Here is an 18,679-nt window from a genome sequence, read left to right as displayed (position 1 = left end):
CATTTAGTTACAAATGTAGCACTTTGGTTTGTAAGAACACTTTTGTAATCACAGTGTGTGCAGATTTTTAGCTTTTTTTCTACTAAATATTGGTTCAGTATTAAAGGTTTTTGGACATTAAAGTCATTTACAACTTTAATGTCCAAAACAGCAACTTTTTTACAGATTTGAAATGGCAAAAGTTGATGAGAAATTTTGAATCTCAATCAATCAATCAATTGAAGTTTCCATGCCTTAGTAAAGAAGAGATCATTTGAGGTCCGCATAGACCACAAAACAGGGTATCTGCTTTATCTGTGTTTCTGTAAGTTACCAAAACCACACTAGAAAACCGTAAGAACACATCAGACACATACTGTATGTGTAGCACAATCTATCTTTCCAAATACATAACAGGGCTTTGGTGAATATACAGTTCACCAATGAGCCGTAAAAATACCAACCCAGGCTAATTGGAAATACGCACCACTGTTACACATTTCCAATGCCTGGGCTGAAATTTATTTGTGATTTTGGGTTTTGAATGTGGTTGTCTTTCCAATAAGTAACTGAAATGTAAGTGAATGTACACTACTGCTGTTACATCCACCTGAGCTTTATTGATATCCCAGTCTTAATACCTAGGGTTTCATATGGTGTTAGCCCATACTTTGCAGCTATAACAACTTTGACTGTTCTGTAAAGCCTTTCCTGTAGGTTTAAGAGTGTGTTTATGATGACAATAGAATCACATTTGTGAGGTCAGGAACTAAGGACAGGAATGCCTGACTCACAGTCTCTGCTTTAATTTATCCAAAAAGTGCTTAATCGGGTTGAGGTCAGGACTGTTTGCAGACCTGTCAAGTTCCTCCACTTCAGACGTGCTTATCCATGTATTTTTCCTGTACAGTCATGTTGGAACAGGAAGTGGACCTCCCCAAACTGTTTTAAACAAAGTTGGGAACATAAATTGTCCAAAATGTCTTGGTTTGCTGAAGCTTTAAGTTTCTTTCACTGGAACTAAGAGGCCAAGCCCAATCCCAATCCCTGAAAAGCAACCCCACACCATAATCTCCCCTCGACCAATCTATACACTTGATGCAATACATTCAGGCAAGTACAGTTCTCTTGGCAACTGCCATACCTAGATGTGATTGTCATAATTGGTCACTCCAGAAAACACATTTCTGCTGCTCTGAGTCCAGTGGCATCTGCTTTACATTCATTGCACTGAGCAATGTAGGTTTAGATGCAGCTGCTCAGCTATGGAAATCACCTTAATGAAAGTCTCTACACACTGTTCTCTAATCTAAAGGCCACATTTAGATTCAGAGCTATTGACTCTGCAGAAATTTAGTGAGTTCTAGGAACTGTGCGCCTGTCTGTACAAAGCTTGAATTTACTTGGCTCCAGAGAGCACACCATTGTTTCACAAATATTTGTAGAAGCAGTCTGCATGCCTAGTGCTGGATTTTATACACCAGGGGTCAGGGACATGCACCAGAATTAAATTATCTGAAAAGGTCTCCCAGAACTTATGGTAATATACTGTATATAAAAAAAAAAATAATTAATTTACTTGGGGCCTTTCAGTGTAGGCGGCGGGACGCTGTGTACCCGAATCAGACCATATCTAGCAGAGGGCGAATCAGATACAGACTCTGACCTGTATACGCCGGGAGCACCATCCCCTCTCTCGTTTACAGGGGAGGGAACTTTCGGGGACAGGATGTGGCCTGGAATGAAGTAGTTTGTTGAAAAGATTTCCTGGATGTAGCTGATTAATTAATTAATTAATTAATTTGCTGCTGTTTAACTGCATTTTGCTGTGTGAATGTGGCCTTGGTGTGTTCCTATACCAGTTCTGAACAGTCTGTTCTTGTGCAGGTGGGAGCAATGGACCTTAAACTCAACTTTTTGGTCAGCATATACACGGCACAAATGGGCATCCCACGATCAGAAACCGAAGCTCTTTTAGGCTTCAAAATTGCGTACCCTGCTCCTCCTTACCACAGCCCTGACGAGAAGAGTGAGAAAGTGCCGGATGAGGATGAAAACAAAGGCAAGAGCCCATCTCCCATCAACCCCGGACCCAACGGGACTCTGACTGAGAGTCAGTGTCGGCCTTCTACCTCATGGCACCAGCAGGATGAGCATCCCCTCAGCGTGCCTCTCTGGAACAATAGTCGAGGAGTGTCACCGATTGGTACCGATGACCCATCACTGTACCGCTTACCGCCTCCGCCATTCCATGAGAGCATGGACAACAGCCGCTCACGCAGGTCCAGGAGACCCGTCCAGCAGCAGGCTGCTGTCGAAAGTGACACATCCCTCTCCATTCCCTCAGTGGACCATGAGGAGCTAGATCGCTCTTTCAGTGGCTTTAGCATTTCCCAGGCCAGGGAAGAGGATTACGTGCCTCCAGTAAGTCTGGGGCCTTTCGGTGGAGGCGGCGGGACGCTGTGTACCCGAATCAGACCATATCTAGCAGAGGGCGAATCAGATACAGACTCTGACCTGTATACGCCGGGAGCACCATCCCCTCTCTCGTTTACAGGGGAGGGAACTTTCGGGGACAGGATGTGGCCTGGAATGAAGTAGTTTGTTGAAAAAATTTCCTGGATGTAGCTGATGGACGTTTTAACTTGTCATAAAAATGTGGAACTGATTACAGACTCATGCAGCAGGAGCTGTGAAGAATGAATCCCAAAGATTTTGATGTAAAGAAAAAAAATTCAAACACGGAAGCTGCAGGTGTGTGGATTCACAAGTGGAAAAGATTGTGTGTATTTAATTACTGGCATGGATAAAATCAAACAAGGCACCTTTTCTTTATTAGTTTGCGTAATCACCACAGCTAATGGCTTATTAAATGCACTTTATCTTAGAACTATAATTTTTAATCACAATATATTTATTTATTTATTTATTTACATTGTCTTTTTCTGAAATGTGTTATGAGACTGTTATGAAAACGAGTAGTTAATCAGGGCATGTGTTCGTTGAATTAACTTTGAATTTTAGTTTGAAAGGTTTACTTTGGAGAAAATAGTTTGAGCCAAAGAAAAAGACGATAGAAAGCTGAGCATGACTTACAGGTACTTTACCCTCTTACATTTCTTATCTGTAGGATGGAAAAATTATTAAATATTTTATAGCCACATTTAAAGTCAAAGCACTTGCAGAGAGAGACACACTGTACTTTAGGAAATATTGAAAATTGCAGATACCTTGGGGAGGGTCATTGGAGAAATACTCATGCTATTGTATGCAATCGGTTTTAATTTCCTAGAACTGGTAACTTGCACTATGATAACATATTTTATGCTGTAGTGAAGAGGGCACTAAATAAGTATCAGACCTAAAAATACAATAACTGCATGGCATGTTTATGGAATATAGCTTGTTGACAACTTAATTGAGATTACGGCAGAAAGAAATAAAATAAAGGACAAAGGAATTGGAAAAATATCTAATTTATTTATTTGTTTTAATTTGTCAGGTCAGTTTTACTTTAAAAAGATTTGTTTTTACAGGTGTCCTGTACGGGCAAAAGACCACGTACAGTACATCTACAGATATGTCACTTAACAAAAACACAGAAACATTACATCTAAATGTGGTTTACATAACAAAACAGGGAAATCCATGTTAAAAGACAAATATTTTTCAAAGCTGTATTTCAAAGCACTGTTTAAACATTGCAATATTAGGTTGCACTCTGTAAGGAAATAAAGTTGGTCTTATCTCTGCTGGCCTATCTACTTTTTTTTGGTTTATCTGTTTAGATTTTGCATGGTCCTATGCAATAGTTACGTATATGCATGCATGCAAAACTTTTATTGTCTGTTTTGAATCATGTTGAATACGGAAGATACATGTGTATTCAGTAAGTCCATGTTGTCTGTTGCCCAGGAGTAAGACAGCAGCCCCACCACAGTCACAAGACTCAATGCGAACACTGACCGCAGCAGGAAAACACACTGTAAGAGATCAAGACAGAGTTTGTTCAGGGTCTAAACGGTTAGGTTGTGTAATATAATGAACTGCTAAAGGTCTGCAAATTTTCAAAGCTCAAAGTACGAGTAAATGTCTGCAAAAAGAAAAAACCGCTGAAATCCCTGGAAGGAGTTGTCAGTAATTTCAGTCTTAATTTCTTCACAGGTCTATGTAGGTTTTTTGGAAATTTGCAACTTTGTTCTTTGGCTCTCTGTGAAGGCGGTCACACTTTTTTCCTCTCCCATATCTCTCCTGTTTGTCTCCTCTTGTCTCATCCTATTCTATCTCTGAGGTTCTCCTTTCCCTGCTCTTCAAACAATTAAGCAATTTTGAATTGGATCAACTGGTCCCTGAACGCAATTGATCCAATCTTTTCTACGAGAAGTCTGGGTTCAGGGGAACTCAACTGTCCTGCAGAACGTTTGCTGCTGGATACATGATGGACGGGTGGGAGAAGTGGCGTGTAGTATGCCTGGCCGCTCTGTCCCTGGAGGATATTGAAGATATCTAGATATTCGGATATTTGATAATAGGGATTATGCTGATGGGCTCAGGCAGAGGCCTGAGGTATCGACATTTAATGAAAGAAGTCAGGGTGGCTCAAAACCCCAAAAAACCTGAATTGAAACGGTGGTGAGCAGAGTTGCTACAAACCAGACTGTGGCTATAGACTGCCAATTAGAAAACATCAGGGTAAAACTAGCGGCTTTGCATTGTGATTTGGACAGACCTAGAGATCAGTGACGGCATTAGATATCTGCGAAATTGGCAGATATTGACATAAATTTGAAAAACCTTTTCTTTTCTCAAATTCTTCTCTCCACTTCGCTCTCCAATTTTGCTAAAAGTGGATGACAAATAAAGGCTTCATCATCATAATGGTGTTGAACCGATAGCCTCGTGGGCAGTGTGCCAACATATAGCACAACGTGCTTTGTGTATCCCAAGTTTGGTCTGTTCTCACAGACCTTTCCTAATCCTTTCCGCCTTTCTTGCTCCAATTTCGCTTCCTGTCTACATATCCTGTCCTATCACAATAAAGGCATAATGTCTGTCTATATGATCTTCATTGGCTGCCTGTAAACAATGCCCACATAGACACTCAAAAACTACAATTGGATCTGAGGCCTGGAAGAGTTTTTTTTGGTCTGCATATAACAAAGACACTTTTTATTGTGCTGTAAAAACAGATCTGTTTTGCAAACACTTTCAAATGAAAAGGACTTGAAGCAACACAATCATGCAGCAACCACTAACTTAGTTTTTTTTTCGGTTGAATTTGTGCAACATACGTTCAAAAGCATGCACCAACTATTATTTAATTACCCTCATGTGATTCCAAACCTGAGTAACCTTTGTTCATTTTCAGAATATAAATTAAGACATTTTAGATCCGAGAGCTTCCTCATCCTCCATAGACAGCAATGTCAACCGCTTCGAATGTTATCACTTGATTGAATGGACGGTATTAGTGGTTATCAGCTGATAGATATGGGCCAGCAGGGGACTTCTGCGCCTACTGATAGGCCTTGAAAGCTGTTATCATCCATTCAAATGGTTAATCAGCTATACTGCTATATAATCTATAGAGAAGACTCCAGAGGCAGATATGTTTTTACATTACTGTTAACAGTTGGGGTGGGAATATAGATGTTATTAAAATTCAATTCATGGAAAATTTAAGGAATAATATAAAAAAATTCTCGTTAACTTCCAGCCTCAGTTGTATATGATCTATAGCCAAATAACCATGTGGATAACAGCCTTCTGAACCTACTAGTAGAGGCAGAAGGCCCCTACTGGCCCATATCTATCAGCTGATAATCACTAATAATCCCCATTCAATCGAGTGATAACATTCGAATCTGCTGGCAATGTTTCTAACTTGTTCAAAGTCCATAGAAACACCACAAAATCCACAGACCACATGCCTTCAGCGGTTCAATCAGAATATTATCAAGCTATGAGAATACTTTCAGTGCACAATTTAGGTGAACTATCCCTTTAATGCCATCCTTATTATTGTTCTCACAACGCAGAACCTTTTGCATGCTAAACACTTTTTAAACCTCAAACAGCATTTTTTAAATCTGTATAATGTGTATGTATTTTAGTGTATGTGTGCAAGAGAAAAATAATATGTCTGCACATTTTATAAATGAGGCTCTGAGTTCTTGAATGATCCATTTCAAATAATGTAAGAAAATGGCTGATCGTGCAGTTTGTAGTATGATAAATGTTGTATTTTTTGACCTTGGATGGATGTAAACATAATATAGGAGAAAACCTTCAGTGCTGATTTACTGCACAGCCTGATTAAATGCAGTAAATTGCATTGTACTTGAATAATGGCAATCTCAGAACCTACATAGCTGTTTATATGATGAATGTCCGCACATTTTCTACATTATTTACTGTAGATGAACTCTGTTGTTATTTCTGCACTTAAAATGCAAATATGTTTATGCTTATGAGGACAAAAAAACACTTTTTTCAAACCTGTGCCCAAATTAAAAATTGAACTAAAATATGACCTTTTTCAATTTTGTTTATAGAGGTTTTATTTTTGGTCAAACTTTTTCTTTTTTAATCTTTCAGTTTAATATTTACCTTATTTCTCTTGCGCGGTTCCTTCAGCTGCTTGTCTGCCCTTTGTAAGCCTTTAAGTAAGACTTTGGGCCTTCCTGTGTACAAGCGTCTCTCGTGTGGTTCATCAGAATCACTTTGGTCCTGAAACACGCAGTGAGCCGTAAGATAGTGACACTTTGCAATTTCTTAATTACTTTGTGCTATGTCTTAACCTCTCACCTTTATCTTTAGAGCTCTGGAAGTATCCTCTTCTGTGTATGATTCCTGTTCACTGCTGCACGGCAATGTCAAAAACTAATTTACAAATCTGAAACATGAGTTGTATTTAAAGCTTAATTAAATTCATCTTACCTCTCATTATCTTCCTCGTTTTGAGAATCTTGATGCAGCCCATACAGACCTTTCTGACTTCTGTCTGTTACTGTCCAGAGAGGAAATTACATTACATTTTGTTCATGTACATCATTTTACAACATATCTAATATGTAAACTTTAAGGCCTTTATGACTTTTAAATCTTTTAAATCTTTCTTTTAAATGTTGAAATATAATTTATTCCTGAAATTTTAGTCTTTGGTGTTACTTGATCTTTCATCCTTCAATATCAATGATGAAAACACAGGACTAAATATAATGTTTAAAAGAAAACAATTTGTAGTGTCGTAAATGGCTTTACTGTCACTTTTTGTAGTAACTACCAAATATAAGTGTTAGTTAAATATAATGCAAATATAAGTATTAGTTTCTTTCCCAAAAACCATACTTACCTTTGTGTTTTTCTTGACCAGACTCTTCATAGAATTTGTTTAATGCTTCAGTTCTTTCTTGTTGCATTTCTCTCTCTATTTCGATTTTCAACTTCTCCAAGAAATCATCCTCATCATCAAGGATCGTCTTACTTGAGTTTGTTTTATAAAACTCTTCTTCGCCAATACCGTAATCGTATTCGTCAAACATTACATTGTCCTCATCCCTCAGAAGTGCACTAATATTTTCTAAAGTGTCTGAAGCTTGTCTGCTGTTGTCGTTGTTGCTTTGGTCTTGGAATAAACTCGATTCTGAAGGATGCTGCTCATACATGCAACATTTTGTGTTAAGATCCTCTTCACTGCTGTGTAAACGGCAACATCCCACACACAAATCAAATGTATGAGCTTATTGCACTAAACTAACTAAAGATATGTGTTTTACAAAACATTTTATTTACATTTTCAATGTCAAAACTATGGAAGCCATCTTACCTGTCACTTTCCTCCTCATACAGAGAGTATTTTGGCTCCAAACAAAATGTCACTAGTGGGGTTCGATCTGTTGTTATGAAAGGATTATACAAGCTGTTAATTGCTTTTTTTTTTTTTTAATCCTTTAAGATATTAATTATGTCATAATTAAAGTATCAGTTCACCCAAAAAAATGATAATTATGTTATTAATTACTTGCCCTCATGTACTTAAGTTATAAATCCGCTAAGACCTTCTTTCATATTTGGAACATAAATTAATATGTTTTAGATAAAATTTAAGATATCTGTCTTATATCAAAGACAGCAATAGTTCAGAGACATTCAAAGTCCAGAAAAAAACCCAAAGAACATTGTAGAAACGTTCCGTGTGGCTTTAGCGGTTTAGTCCTAATCAAACGAAGCAATAGCAATGTTAGGTGCCAAAAAAACTCAGTAAAGGTTTCATAAGTGTACTTGGAGCTTTGTATGATTACAGTTGAACCACTGAAGTCAGATAAAATGTTTTGACAATGTTTTTTTTTTTGTTTCCTTTTGGTTCCTCCAGACTGTTGCTGTGTATGGAGGATGAGGGAGCTCTTGCATTTGATTTAAAATAAATCTCAGTGGATTGAAACGGCACGTTGATTGGACACATTTTCAATTTCTGGGTGGACTTTAAGAGTAATCTGCAGTTCTATTGTGTGTCACTTTAAATATACAATCTGAATAAGACAGGAAAGTTGACAAAGAAGGTTAAAACATTAGGTGCAAATGGGAATGGGTCTCCTTCGTTTACTTGCAATCTGATCAATCAAAGCACATATTTATGCAAGTACCTTTAAAATATAACAAAAAAACATGTACCTTTGTTTTCCTCGCCTTCAACAGTGTTGTAGTATTTGTTAAATGCTTTAATTCTTTCCTTTTCTTTCTCCCAGTCTCTTTCGGACCCCTCTCCTTCATTCTCCAGATCTTCCAGGAGACTGTCCTCTTCATCACAGAGAGCTTCTTCCCCATTAATATCCCAGTCATATTCATCAAACTTCAGGTTGTCCTCATCCATCACAGACCAAAATGTTCCAGGTAACAAAACGGTGATGTCTTCACTGTTATCTTTTGATTTGCAGGCCTCTGATGAATATAACTTACTACTGCAGGTTTCAGTTGAATGTCTCTCAGGTAAACCTCCCTTTTTAGATCCTGGATGAATGCTTGAGGAACTTACATCACATTTCTCTGAATCTGTGACTAGAACATCCCCTACTTTAAGCTCAACATCTGTTGAAAAATCCTCAATGAAGGTGTGATCTTGTTTCAGGAGAGTTGGCTTGTTTTTCTCTGTTTGGAATGGCAAATCAGGTTTTTCGTCTTGGATTTTGCAGTAGTCACCATCGCAGCTGATATCGCCATCATATTCGGGCTGCACGTTCTTGTAGGAAGCACTGGATTTAGATTGGACATTTGCAGCGATCTCAAAATCAGGACTTTCCCCAGCAATCGAAATCTCACTGCTATAATGGTCATCTCTAAAACTGACCTGCTTTATCCGGAATAAAGTGTCATCAGATTTCCTAGATGTGGTCGTCTCATTCAGATCCTCATTCTTGACACATGTAGGCACGTCTGCATGATCCACACTTACGTCTTCAGCATCTTTTCTTAAAGTTACAGCTTGGTAACTCATGGTCAGTTCTTCCATCTTCATCTCACCTGACCAACCTAAGCCATCGTCTAGCTTGGTGTCCATGGTTTGACCTTCACCACTGTCTCCACTATCACTTCGAGACAGATCAGAGGGATATTCTGCTAAGCCTTCCTCTTCTCTCTCAAGATCGTCTTCTGTAAACTCTTTCAATTCATCCCCAGACTGGACCTCTATTGATTCTACAGGCCAGTCTTGCAATGTTGAGCCAAGACAGTAGAGTTTATTATCATCCTTTGTGCTCTTCAGCTCCACCGTGTCCTCTTCTGATGTTGAGCTCTCATTTTCAGATTCATCCACCATCTGGTGGGACAACAGATGGGAAGTGGACTTCTTGTGAGACCTCATTGTATCCAAATCAAGTAGAGGCTCTTTTTGAAGGGCCATTTTCTGCATATTGTCATTTTCAGCTTGATGGATATCTTCGAATCCATCCTCTCTACTTTCCTCATCATGCAAGCTTAATTGCTGATCTTGGGTCGGTGTCTTATTTTCATCTGAATTGTTGTCATCCAATGAACCACCAAGCGTAGATCCTGGCTTCATGTTTTGTTCATCTAATGAGAAGTCGCTATTGTTCTCTGGACAGTTTTTAATTTCCTCTTCTCTATTTTTACACTCCAAATCTAAGTCAAACTCAGTTCCACTGTACTCTCTGTTATTTTTTTCATTGTCCTGCATATCTGCTGCATTTTGAGGTGTGTTTATGCTGTGTTCTGTTGTGGTTTCATCATCACAGTGCAAACGTTCAATATTTTTACTCTCAAAATCTACTTCAGAGTCCGATTCACTGGATTCTTGGTCACTGTTGTTGTCGTTCTCTATATCTGCCTCATTTTGAGGTGTATTTATATTGTTTGCTGCTGTGGTGTCATCATCAGAGTGCAAACGATCACTATTTTTACTCTCAAAATCTACTTCATAGTCAGATTCACTGGATGTTTGGTTACTGTTGTTGTCGTCCTCCATATCTGGTGCATTTTGAGATGTGTTTATATTGTTTTCTGCTGTGGTGTCGTCATCTACTTCAGAATCACTTTCACTGGATTCTTTGTTACTGTACTCGTTGTCCTCCATATCTGGCATATCTTGAGATACATCAACACTGTGTGCCATTGCAGTGTCGTCATCAAAATGTAGATGCTCAAAGTTTGGCTCTGTTTTTATTGTTTTAAAAAGCAGGTATATGTACAATTTAGTATTTATCAGAAACATTTTTTATCAGAAAGTTTATAGACATAAAAAACAACACAATCTAATTCAACATACCGAATGAAAAAAACACCTGTGCAAATTCAGTTCTATATAATCCGAGCCCATGTTTTTTTAAGAGACTCTTTTTTTTTTTTTTTTTTAAGAAATTGATTATTGAGTCACAATACTTGTTGAATAATAGATTTAGTTGTAGATATAATTAACTGCACAACTGGCTACAAAGTGAAAAAGAGTTTAAATCTTACCTGGGAATGCATCAGTCAGAAAATCTGCAATGTTTTGGTCCATGTTTTTTAAAATTTAATTTCTTCTCGTACAGAAAAAATCTGATACAGACATGACAGACACTCCACTTAATGTTCCACCACTTGACAAAATGAGAGTGTGATGCTTACCGCTTCGTGACATCGCTTCCTGTTTAAACAGTGCCATGAAAACACGAACATGAACACCTTAAAATGTAACTAAAAAATTTACACTTGTATATAAACACTATTAAATATAAGAATCAAAGGGTTAAATAGATGTGTTTTAACCTATACAAACTTGATAAATTACATCTTACTAAATAGTTAGTGTGTTTGTGCACGTGTGTGTGTGTTTCTGCAGGAACTTCAGGCTTGTATGACATTTTCTAGGTTGTGGTTTGCAAAGTTTAACCGCAGCACATTGCCTCTATATTGATGCATCCTTCTTATGAGTTGCACGGTAATTTTATTCAGAGCATTTCGGCGTATTTCCGTCAGACAGTTTAGTTTGTGCTTTTAAAATGGGCAAGAGATTTTTTTACAGCTTCTACGTTGCTGCAAATTTGTGTATTCGGTTTAATAGCATGAATTATATATTGAAATTAGAGTCAAAGAAAACAAGAGACTCACTGCTTCTTTTGTTCACAACAGGGTAAGGGACTAGCATAAAAAGATTTATGTTAAATATATCAATCTACACATCAGATTTCAAGATTAGAGAACAATTTATAAACGTAATTTATTTTTCTTCAGAAAATAAAACTGACTAAAAATAGTAGGAAGATTACAGGTTCATCAGCTATTGACACATATACAGCAATAGCTGCGAACTATCTGAAAGGGTTTTTATTATTTCAGATTTTATAGTGTTCTCTCTCTCTCTCTCTCTCTCTCTCTCTCTCTCTTTCAAAGTTCAAGTTGCTTTATTGGCATGACATATATATAAATATATATATATATATATATATATATATATATATATATATATATATATATATAGAGAGAGAGAGAGAGAGAGAGAGATAGATAGATATACTGGGATATTTATGCACAACCATCTCTAGGGTTTACAGAGAATGTTGCAAAAAAAGAGAAGATATACGGCAGTTCTGTGGGGGAAAATGCCTTGATGATGCCAGAGGTCAGAGGAGAATGGCCAGACTGGTTAGAACTGATAAAGGCAACAGTAACTCAAACAGCCACTCGTTACAACAGCAATATACAGAAGAGCATATCTAAATGCACAACACGTTGAACCTTGAGGCAGATGGGCTACAGCAGCAGAAGACCACACCTGGTGCCACAACAGGAAACTGAGGCTACAATTCACAAGCTCATCAAAATAGAACAATAGAAGATTGGGAAAACGTTGCCTAGTCTGAGTGTTGATTTATGCTGCGACATTCAGATGGTCAGGTAGAGTTGGTGAAAGCATGAATCCATACTTGTATCAATGTGTCAGGCTGCTGCTAATGGTGTAATGGTGTGCTGGATATATTCTTGGCACACTTTGTGCCCATTAGTACCTGTTGAGCATTGTGTCAATGCCACAGCCTACCTGAGTATTGTTGCAATGTCCATCTCTTTATGACCACAGTGTACCCATCTTCTGATGGCTACTTCCAGCAGGATAACGCGCCATGTCATAAAGCGTGAATCATCTCAGACTGTTTTCTTGAGCATGACCAATGAGTTCACTGTACTCCAATGGCCTCCACAGTCACTAGACTGTGTCTTTGCCATGAAGGATTTAGGCAGTTCTGAAGGCAAAATGGGTCCAACCCAATACTAGTAAGGTGTACCAATTTAAGTGGCCGGTGAGTGCATCATACTATTACTACTTTATATAGTATTTATAGTAAATACACTTTTAAACATAACTTTTTTCCCCGATATACATTCATAAAAATTAAAGTTCTTTATTGACATTGATTGTTCCATGAATAATATGTTTTATATATTATCTTTCTATTGCACACACTGTTCTTTATAGTGAAAAGTGTTCTTAAGAGATATATCGGTAAGACTTTACAATAAGGTTCATTAGTTAATGCATTTACTAAAATGAACTAATCATTAACAACACATCTACAGCATTTATTAATCATAATTGAACACTTACTAATGCATTATTAACATCCAAGTCCATGCTTGTTAACATTAGTTAGTGCACCATGATTTAACATGAACTAACGATAAACTACTGTATTTTCATTAACTAACATTAACTAACATGAACAAATATAGTAGTAAATGTATTGTTCATTGTTTGTTCATGTTAGTAAATGCAGTAATTAACATTAACTAATGAACCTTATTGTAAAGTGTGACCAATATATCTTTCACACAAGCAAAAGGTCTTTTAAGAACAGTTCATATTTAGGGAACTAAAACGAATAAAATATAAAACGTTTTTATTTGTCGATACACAATGTCCTTCCAAGTAGCAACAGTCCTGTAGCAATAAATGATCACAGTATCAGGCTGATAATTATTTAAAATTAGTATCTGTACTTTGCAGGTCGTTTTCACAGATATGTATCATTTTACAGTTCATGGCGCAGGAGGTAGCGATGGTTTGCTTTTAAATCCACTTCTACTGGAAAGTGGTCACTGACTTCCAAAGCCTATAAGTGCAAAGAAACAGAAATAAATAAACATTTTTACTTACTCTTTAAAGAAATGAATAGATCAGTATAATTATTTACCTCTTCCTCAGAGAGATTAAATTCCTGTTTGAAGTTGAACGGTTGAGCGGATTCCGGAACTATCCCAGAAATGAGCTCTTTTCCATGAATAATAATCCTTCAGAGGGTTTTCAGAAAGATTGAACAGAAGGGTTATCAAATATTTATCGGCATGGCATTGTGAAACTGTGAAGTATAATAAAAGAAATGATATATGCTAAATGTATGTCTGACTCAGAGCAGCAGGAATGAGTCCCAAGACCTAAAAATAATGTTTTATTTGCCCTCAAGTCAGTTTTTTTTTTAAAGGTCTTGCTCAAGAATTATTTTTTTCTACAACATGTACAACATCAGTACTGTCTGACTTGTGCTTTTAGATGTTATAAAGTATTGTTTGCTTACAAGCAGCTCAAAAGGGTGTACAGACTAGAAAACTCATCTAATTTTAGTCCTTTTTTTGTTTTCGTTCACATTGCTAATTATTCTACAGTATATAATATTTGAAATATCCAGGCCATTAGAAAGTCACATCAAGCTAAGTTTATTCTTATCTATTTTTTTTAGCTCCACATTCTTTCTGTGAAAAATTCCTTGCTTTATTAAACATCACTTGAGAAATATTTGCACTTTAAGTGAATCAAAAAAGTTTTTCAAACTTGTTTGTTCAATAGTTTTGAGACAATTTTGATGAAAAGTTTTTAAATGACTTGCTGATTGTGGTTTATGGCTTATTTTAACAAGGGTATTTTTTGTTGTTGAGGAGAAAGACTTATCCTTATGGAAAACATTTCCAACCAGTACTGCTGAAGAAGTGATGCAATCCTCTGATTTGGCCTACAATATAATGTCATCCCTGCAGCGCTTTGTTGTCTTTAACATCACTGTGTTGGTTTGCTGTACCTGTCATAAGCGCAGCGTGTTTTTTCACGCACTGTAGTGTCTTGTTCGTCTCTGATCAACCAGTGGAACTTTGGGTCACTCCTGAGACGCACATTTCTCAGTCCTTTATTAGTGACGTAGTTGCAGGCGGCATTTAAGTCTCCCAGAAACATCACATTCTAGATAAGAATGATACAAACATACAGAGAGGCCATCAGAAAGGAAAATAGTACAATTGCATTAATTTGAACAAAAAGTTTAAGACTGTGGTGTAAAAATAAAAATGTTTGGGGGAAAATATAAACAACATTTTATCAAGAGCAGAAACTAACAGAGCCATTTAAATATGAAATTTACTTAAATTTTTAGTTTTTGATTTTATTTTAATTTTATTTGTTTATTTTTTATTTTTTTGCAGATGTTAGGTGATGTTACGTAAACATACTATTATGCTAATGAATATTGATAAAATTGGTAAAAAATCTATTAATTATTTTTACTGGTCACTGTATACAATCTAATATATTGGATACGTATGTATAATTAAAATCCAAATAATTAGCTCTCTTGTGAAATTTTATTAGTTTTTCAAAATTTCCCAAGTGGTGTATAAAAAAGCAAGGACATTTTCCTGTTACATTTGAAGAGTGACATCTGAAATTTCCATAGAAAATTAATCTTTTTCTCAGCCTCCTGTGTTTATGTTGAGTCATTTCACTTTAAAGACCATGAGAAGGACTTATCCTGTGCCATAAAAGTGAAATTACTGTTTGCATCTAAACTCATTTTTTCATCTAGAGAAAGTATTATTTCTTTTAGTTAGGCTGGAATAGAAGCGTTTTTTTATATTATATATATATATATATATATATATATATATATATATATATATAAGGTTAATATTAGCCTCATTAGGAAATTATCTTATTCAATTGGCTACAGAACTAACCATTGTTATACAATGACTTTTCTAATTAACTTAACATACCTAGTTAACCTGATTAACAAAGTTAAGCCTGTAAACTGTACTTAAAGCTGAATACTCGTATCTTGCAAAATAACTAGTAAAATATTATGTATTTTCATCATAGCAAAGACAAAAGAAATTAGTTAGTTAAACTACTGCACTATAAAAAAAATCTTGCTGACTTAATTCTTTAGTTGAATCAAATTAACTTTTTTAGTTATCTCAACTTATATTAAAAATTTGTAAAAAAAAAAAAAAAAAAAGGGGGCCACTTAGGAAATCTTTGAAAAAGAATAAACAGGAGAGCTAACAGTTTTCTCTTCAACTGCATTTATTATACATTAAATATGTTTGCTGTACCTCAGTTTTCCATTTCTTCTTGACGGTTTGAAAGACCTCGTACAGTGAATCCATTTCTTTCATTGCACTCTTAGGAGAGGTGTGCTGACCAATCAGGACAAAATTCTTCACCACTGTAAGAAGACACAACCAATCAGATCAAACATATGCATGCTGTTTTATTCTGCTGGTATTATGAGACTTACAGGTTGTTGGAGAGTGGACCAGTATGATGAAGGGCTCTCTGGAAAAGACTTCTGATGCACTTTCATTGACCTCTGGGTGCTCGTATTGCTCTTGCACCTGTAGCATGTCTTTTCTGTCAACACAACAATTATGTTCACTGCAGATCACTTTCATTATAATGGGTATACAAATCTGTGTATATTTAATTTTTTTTTTACCTGTAAATATACACATACTGCTCTTTGTATGTTTTCTTCCCCAATCTTTTACTCTCTAAATGGGCATAAATATGAGATTTGTCGAATCTGGAGGAAGGAAAGGGAAAACAATGTGTTGGATGTTCTATATTCATCAGTGAAACCACATTGAGTAAAAATCATGGTTAAGTCTCTTACTGAAATCAGAAAACTAAAACCATTTATAAGTATTAACTAAAAAAAAGTAAATATGTGAAAAGTGAAAATGGTTTACATGGAGCATTTTTAAATATCCTTTAAATACTCCACCAAGAAAAAAACTGAAATGCATTTCTTAACTTAATGTCGCTAGTTAAGACACTCAATGCATTTTTATTTCAACATCCCATAATTTCTAAAATATCAACATTTACCAAATGGCTGATATGTCGGTTTATGGTAAAAATACTGGAATTAATACTTATACTATTAAAATCTGAAAATATGAAGTTTTAGACCAATTTATTTAAAAAATATTAAAAATTAAACATTTTTGAATACTAAATCACCTTTATTTTTTTAAGTTTGCTATAAAATATTTTTAGATTCTTGTTTAACATGTTTTCTTTTTGTTTTTTTTTACAATAAAACCACAAGCGCAGTAGTGCAACAGAACTGTGTAATGTAAACTATTATTTAAAACAGTTATTCTTTTAATGACTTCAACAGTCATTATTTTAAAACAGTCAAAATATGGTCAGTCATTTGGTAGAGCAGGCAGTTAAGTTAATCTTACATTATAATAATTTATTCCCTTGTTTCATTGAATTCTGGCTATATGGTAAGATTTGGTTCATTTGTTGTTAAATCCATTTTTTTATTTATTTTTTTGTATTGTGAGCATGATTTATTAAAAAGAGCAAAGAAGTTAATTAACTTTTAGGATCAATATGATTTTTCTTTTCTTTTTTTTTTTTCTTTTTTTTTTTTTTAAAGAAGCCAATTGCTCACCAAAGATGCATGCATAGTTTATATAAAATAAAAAAATCAGTAAAAACTTGTGAAATCTTAATACAATTTCAAATAACTTTACTGATTTTTACAAAAACACTTTATTTTGATGGGCCATTTGAGTATTTGTAGACGGTCTGCTTATTCTCTTTTTTTTTTATTCTTTTTTTTATTATTTTCTTTTAAAGTCCAGTTCACACTATATAGTATAGTATATATACTATATAGTATCTGTTGATACTGCTCCTTTAACATACATTGAACTGACTATAAAAAACATTGCAAGTACATGTCAATTTACACTAACACTAACCCCAATCTAATAGTAATCTAATCTAATAATCTAATATACAGTACTCAGCATAATTGAATACACCCCATTTTTTAAATGAATATTTTTCTCAGTGAATATATTAGGCAATGTATTTTGGTGCATTTAAACAAAACATTAAACAGATATATTTATTCAATAATATTTTAGTCACCAAACATATTTAGAAATTAAGAGATAATACAATTAAATTTAAGTAAAATATTTTTAAAAAATTACAACCTACAAAATTTCAACAAAATGTATTGCTTCTGTTGATTTTTTTTACTCTTTTTTTTTATTTGTATATGATATTTTTCTATAACATATAAATTTGACTGTACTTGTTTTTGGACTGTTATCATACGTTTTTCTTGTTCGATAATATATATATATATATATATATATATATATATATATATATATATATATATATATATATATATATATATATATATATTATAAATTACTTCAAAAGTAGGTGTACCCATTTTTGCTGCACACTGTATATATGTGTACACAACTAATAATACAAACTAATATAAGTAATATTTACCTGTTCAGACTCATCAACAGTGCAGAAATGGCTTCTCCTCTAGAATCTCGAACCTCTTGAATCAAACTCAGGTCACAGCGAGAAATAATCTAGAAATGTACAAAACGCTTTTAGAATTTCCAGCATTTAAGATAAACTTAATTTGCAATCTCTAAAAACACTTGTACCTTTGTCAAAATCTCCATAACTCTAGTATTGCTGGCCTTTGCTTCTCCATAGCTTTGGATGTTGAAGGCGCAGATCTTCAGGGAAATTACACAAGTCCACAAACACAGTCCAATAAAACACAGCAGAAGAGGCGGCCTCATTGATCACAACCTCTAGAAATTCCTGAAATTACAATCATGAGATGAAACATCACAATATTAAATACAATAATAGTATTAATCAAATTTGAAAATATCTTTATCTTAACCTCAGGCTTACAGCACTGTCATATTGTACATTTTTTGAACAGCACTTACAGTTTTGCATCATTTTTCTGCTGCAATTTAGTCATCAAAAAGTATTTTGTCATTCTAAGCATATCAGAAAATGCATTACCACAAAGGCATATGAAATGACTCACCCTGTAAGATGCCTGTCAAGCTTTTCTGAGTGATCTAGAGTTGTAGT

General features: G+C 35.1%; 3 protein-coding genes across 16 annotated transcripts in view; 1 reads left to right on the top strand and 2 right to left on the bottom strand.

Annotated features, from left to right (window-relative positions):
• The window catches only part of kcnq2a (potassium voltage-gated channel, KQT-like subfamily, member 2a), a 55,469-nt gene extending 51,731 nt beyond the window's left edge, over positions 1-3,738 (top strand). For 7 of the 13 annotated variants that reach the window (XR_015496739.2, XR_015496740.2, XR_015496737.2 and 4 more), the window contains one exon: positions 1,867-3,730. Coding sequence is in view for 9 of the 13 variants with exons in the window: in XM_087262607.2 (XP_087118733.1) it covers positions 1,867-2,580 (714 nt within the window). In the remaining 4 variants the exon portion in view is untranslated. Of the gene's footprint in view, positions 1-1,866 lie in introns of all 13 variants that reach the window. The other 6 variants (NM_001442620.1, NM_001442618.1, NM_001442619.1 and 3 more) reach the window with 1 other exon arrangement.
• si:dkey-183p4.10 lies at positions 3,440-11,348 on the bottom strand. Of its 2 annotated transcripts, none has more exons than XM_087264661.1 (8): positions 10,951-11,348; positions 8,653-10,647; positions 7,808-7,874; positions 7,334-7,677; positions 6,919-6,988; positions 6,787-6,841; positions 6,589-6,708; positions 3,440-3,962 (listed from the first exon to the last, which is right to left on the bottom strand). In XM_087264661.1, exons 1-8 carry the CDS (start codon positions 10,991-10,993, stop codon positions 3,819-3,821), a joined length of 2,838 nt encoding a protein of 945 aa, XP_087120787.1. In that variant the 5' UTR covers positions 10,994-11,348; the 3' UTR covers positions 3,440-3,818. The 2 variants fall into 2 exon arrangements, with proteins under 2 accessions (XP_087120787.1, XP_087120788.1); XM_087264662.1 differs by having other exon boundaries at positions 7,334-7,674.
• Positions 11,349-13,352: 2,004 nt separating this feature from the next.
• Positions 13,353-18,679, bottom strand: dnase1l1l (deoxyribonuclease I-like 1-like). Its single transcript, NM_001002403.1, has 9 exons — positions 18,633-18,679; positions 18,232-18,394; positions 18,065-18,153; positions 16,230-16,316; positions 16,032-16,144; positions 15,847-15,959; positions 14,541-14,698; positions 13,662-13,758; positions 13,353-13,580 (listed from the first exon to the last, which is right to left on the bottom strand). The coding sequence occupies exons 2-9, from the start codon at positions 18,370-18,372 to the stop codon at positions 13,500-13,502; spliced, it is 879 nt and encodes a 292-aa protein (NP_001002403.1). The 5' UTR covers positions 18,373-18,394; positions 18,633-18,679; the 3' UTR covers positions 13,353-13,499.

This window comes from Danio rerio, chromosome 8 (assembly GCF_052040795.2).
Source record: "Danio rerio strain M-AB ecotype USA chromosome 8, GRCz13ab, whole genome shotgun sequence".
NCBI lineage: Eukaryota > Metazoa > Chordata > Actinopteri > Cypriniformes > Danionidae > Danio > Danio rerio.
This window is presented reverse-complemented; position numbering and strand designations above follow the sequence as displayed.

Coding starts and splice junctions, on each gene's coding strand:
- dnase1l1l (NM_001002403.1), bottom strand. CDS start 18,372: ATGAGGCCGCCTCTTCTGCTGTGTTTTATTGGACTGTGTTTGTGGACT. Junction 15,960..16,031: donor GGTCCACTCTCCAACAACCT/GTAAGTCTCATA, acceptor GTCTTCTTACAG/TGGTGAAGAATTTTGTCCTG. Junction 13,759..14,540: donor ACACGCTGCGCTTATGACAG/GTACAGCAAACC, acceptor AACCCTCTGAAG/GATTATTATTCATGGAAAAG.
- si:dkey-183p4.10 (XM_087264661.1), bottom strand. CDS start 10,993: ATGGACCAAAACATTGCAGATTTTCTGACTGATGCATTCCCAG. Junction 6,709..6,786: donor CCAGAGCTCTAAAGATAAAG/GTGAGAGGTTAA, acceptor TGCGTGTTTCAG/GACCAAAGTGATTCTGATGA. Junction 3,963..6,588: donor AACCGCGCAAGAGAAATAAG/GTAAATATTAAA, acceptor GATCTCTTACAG/TGTGTTTTCCTGCTGCGGTC.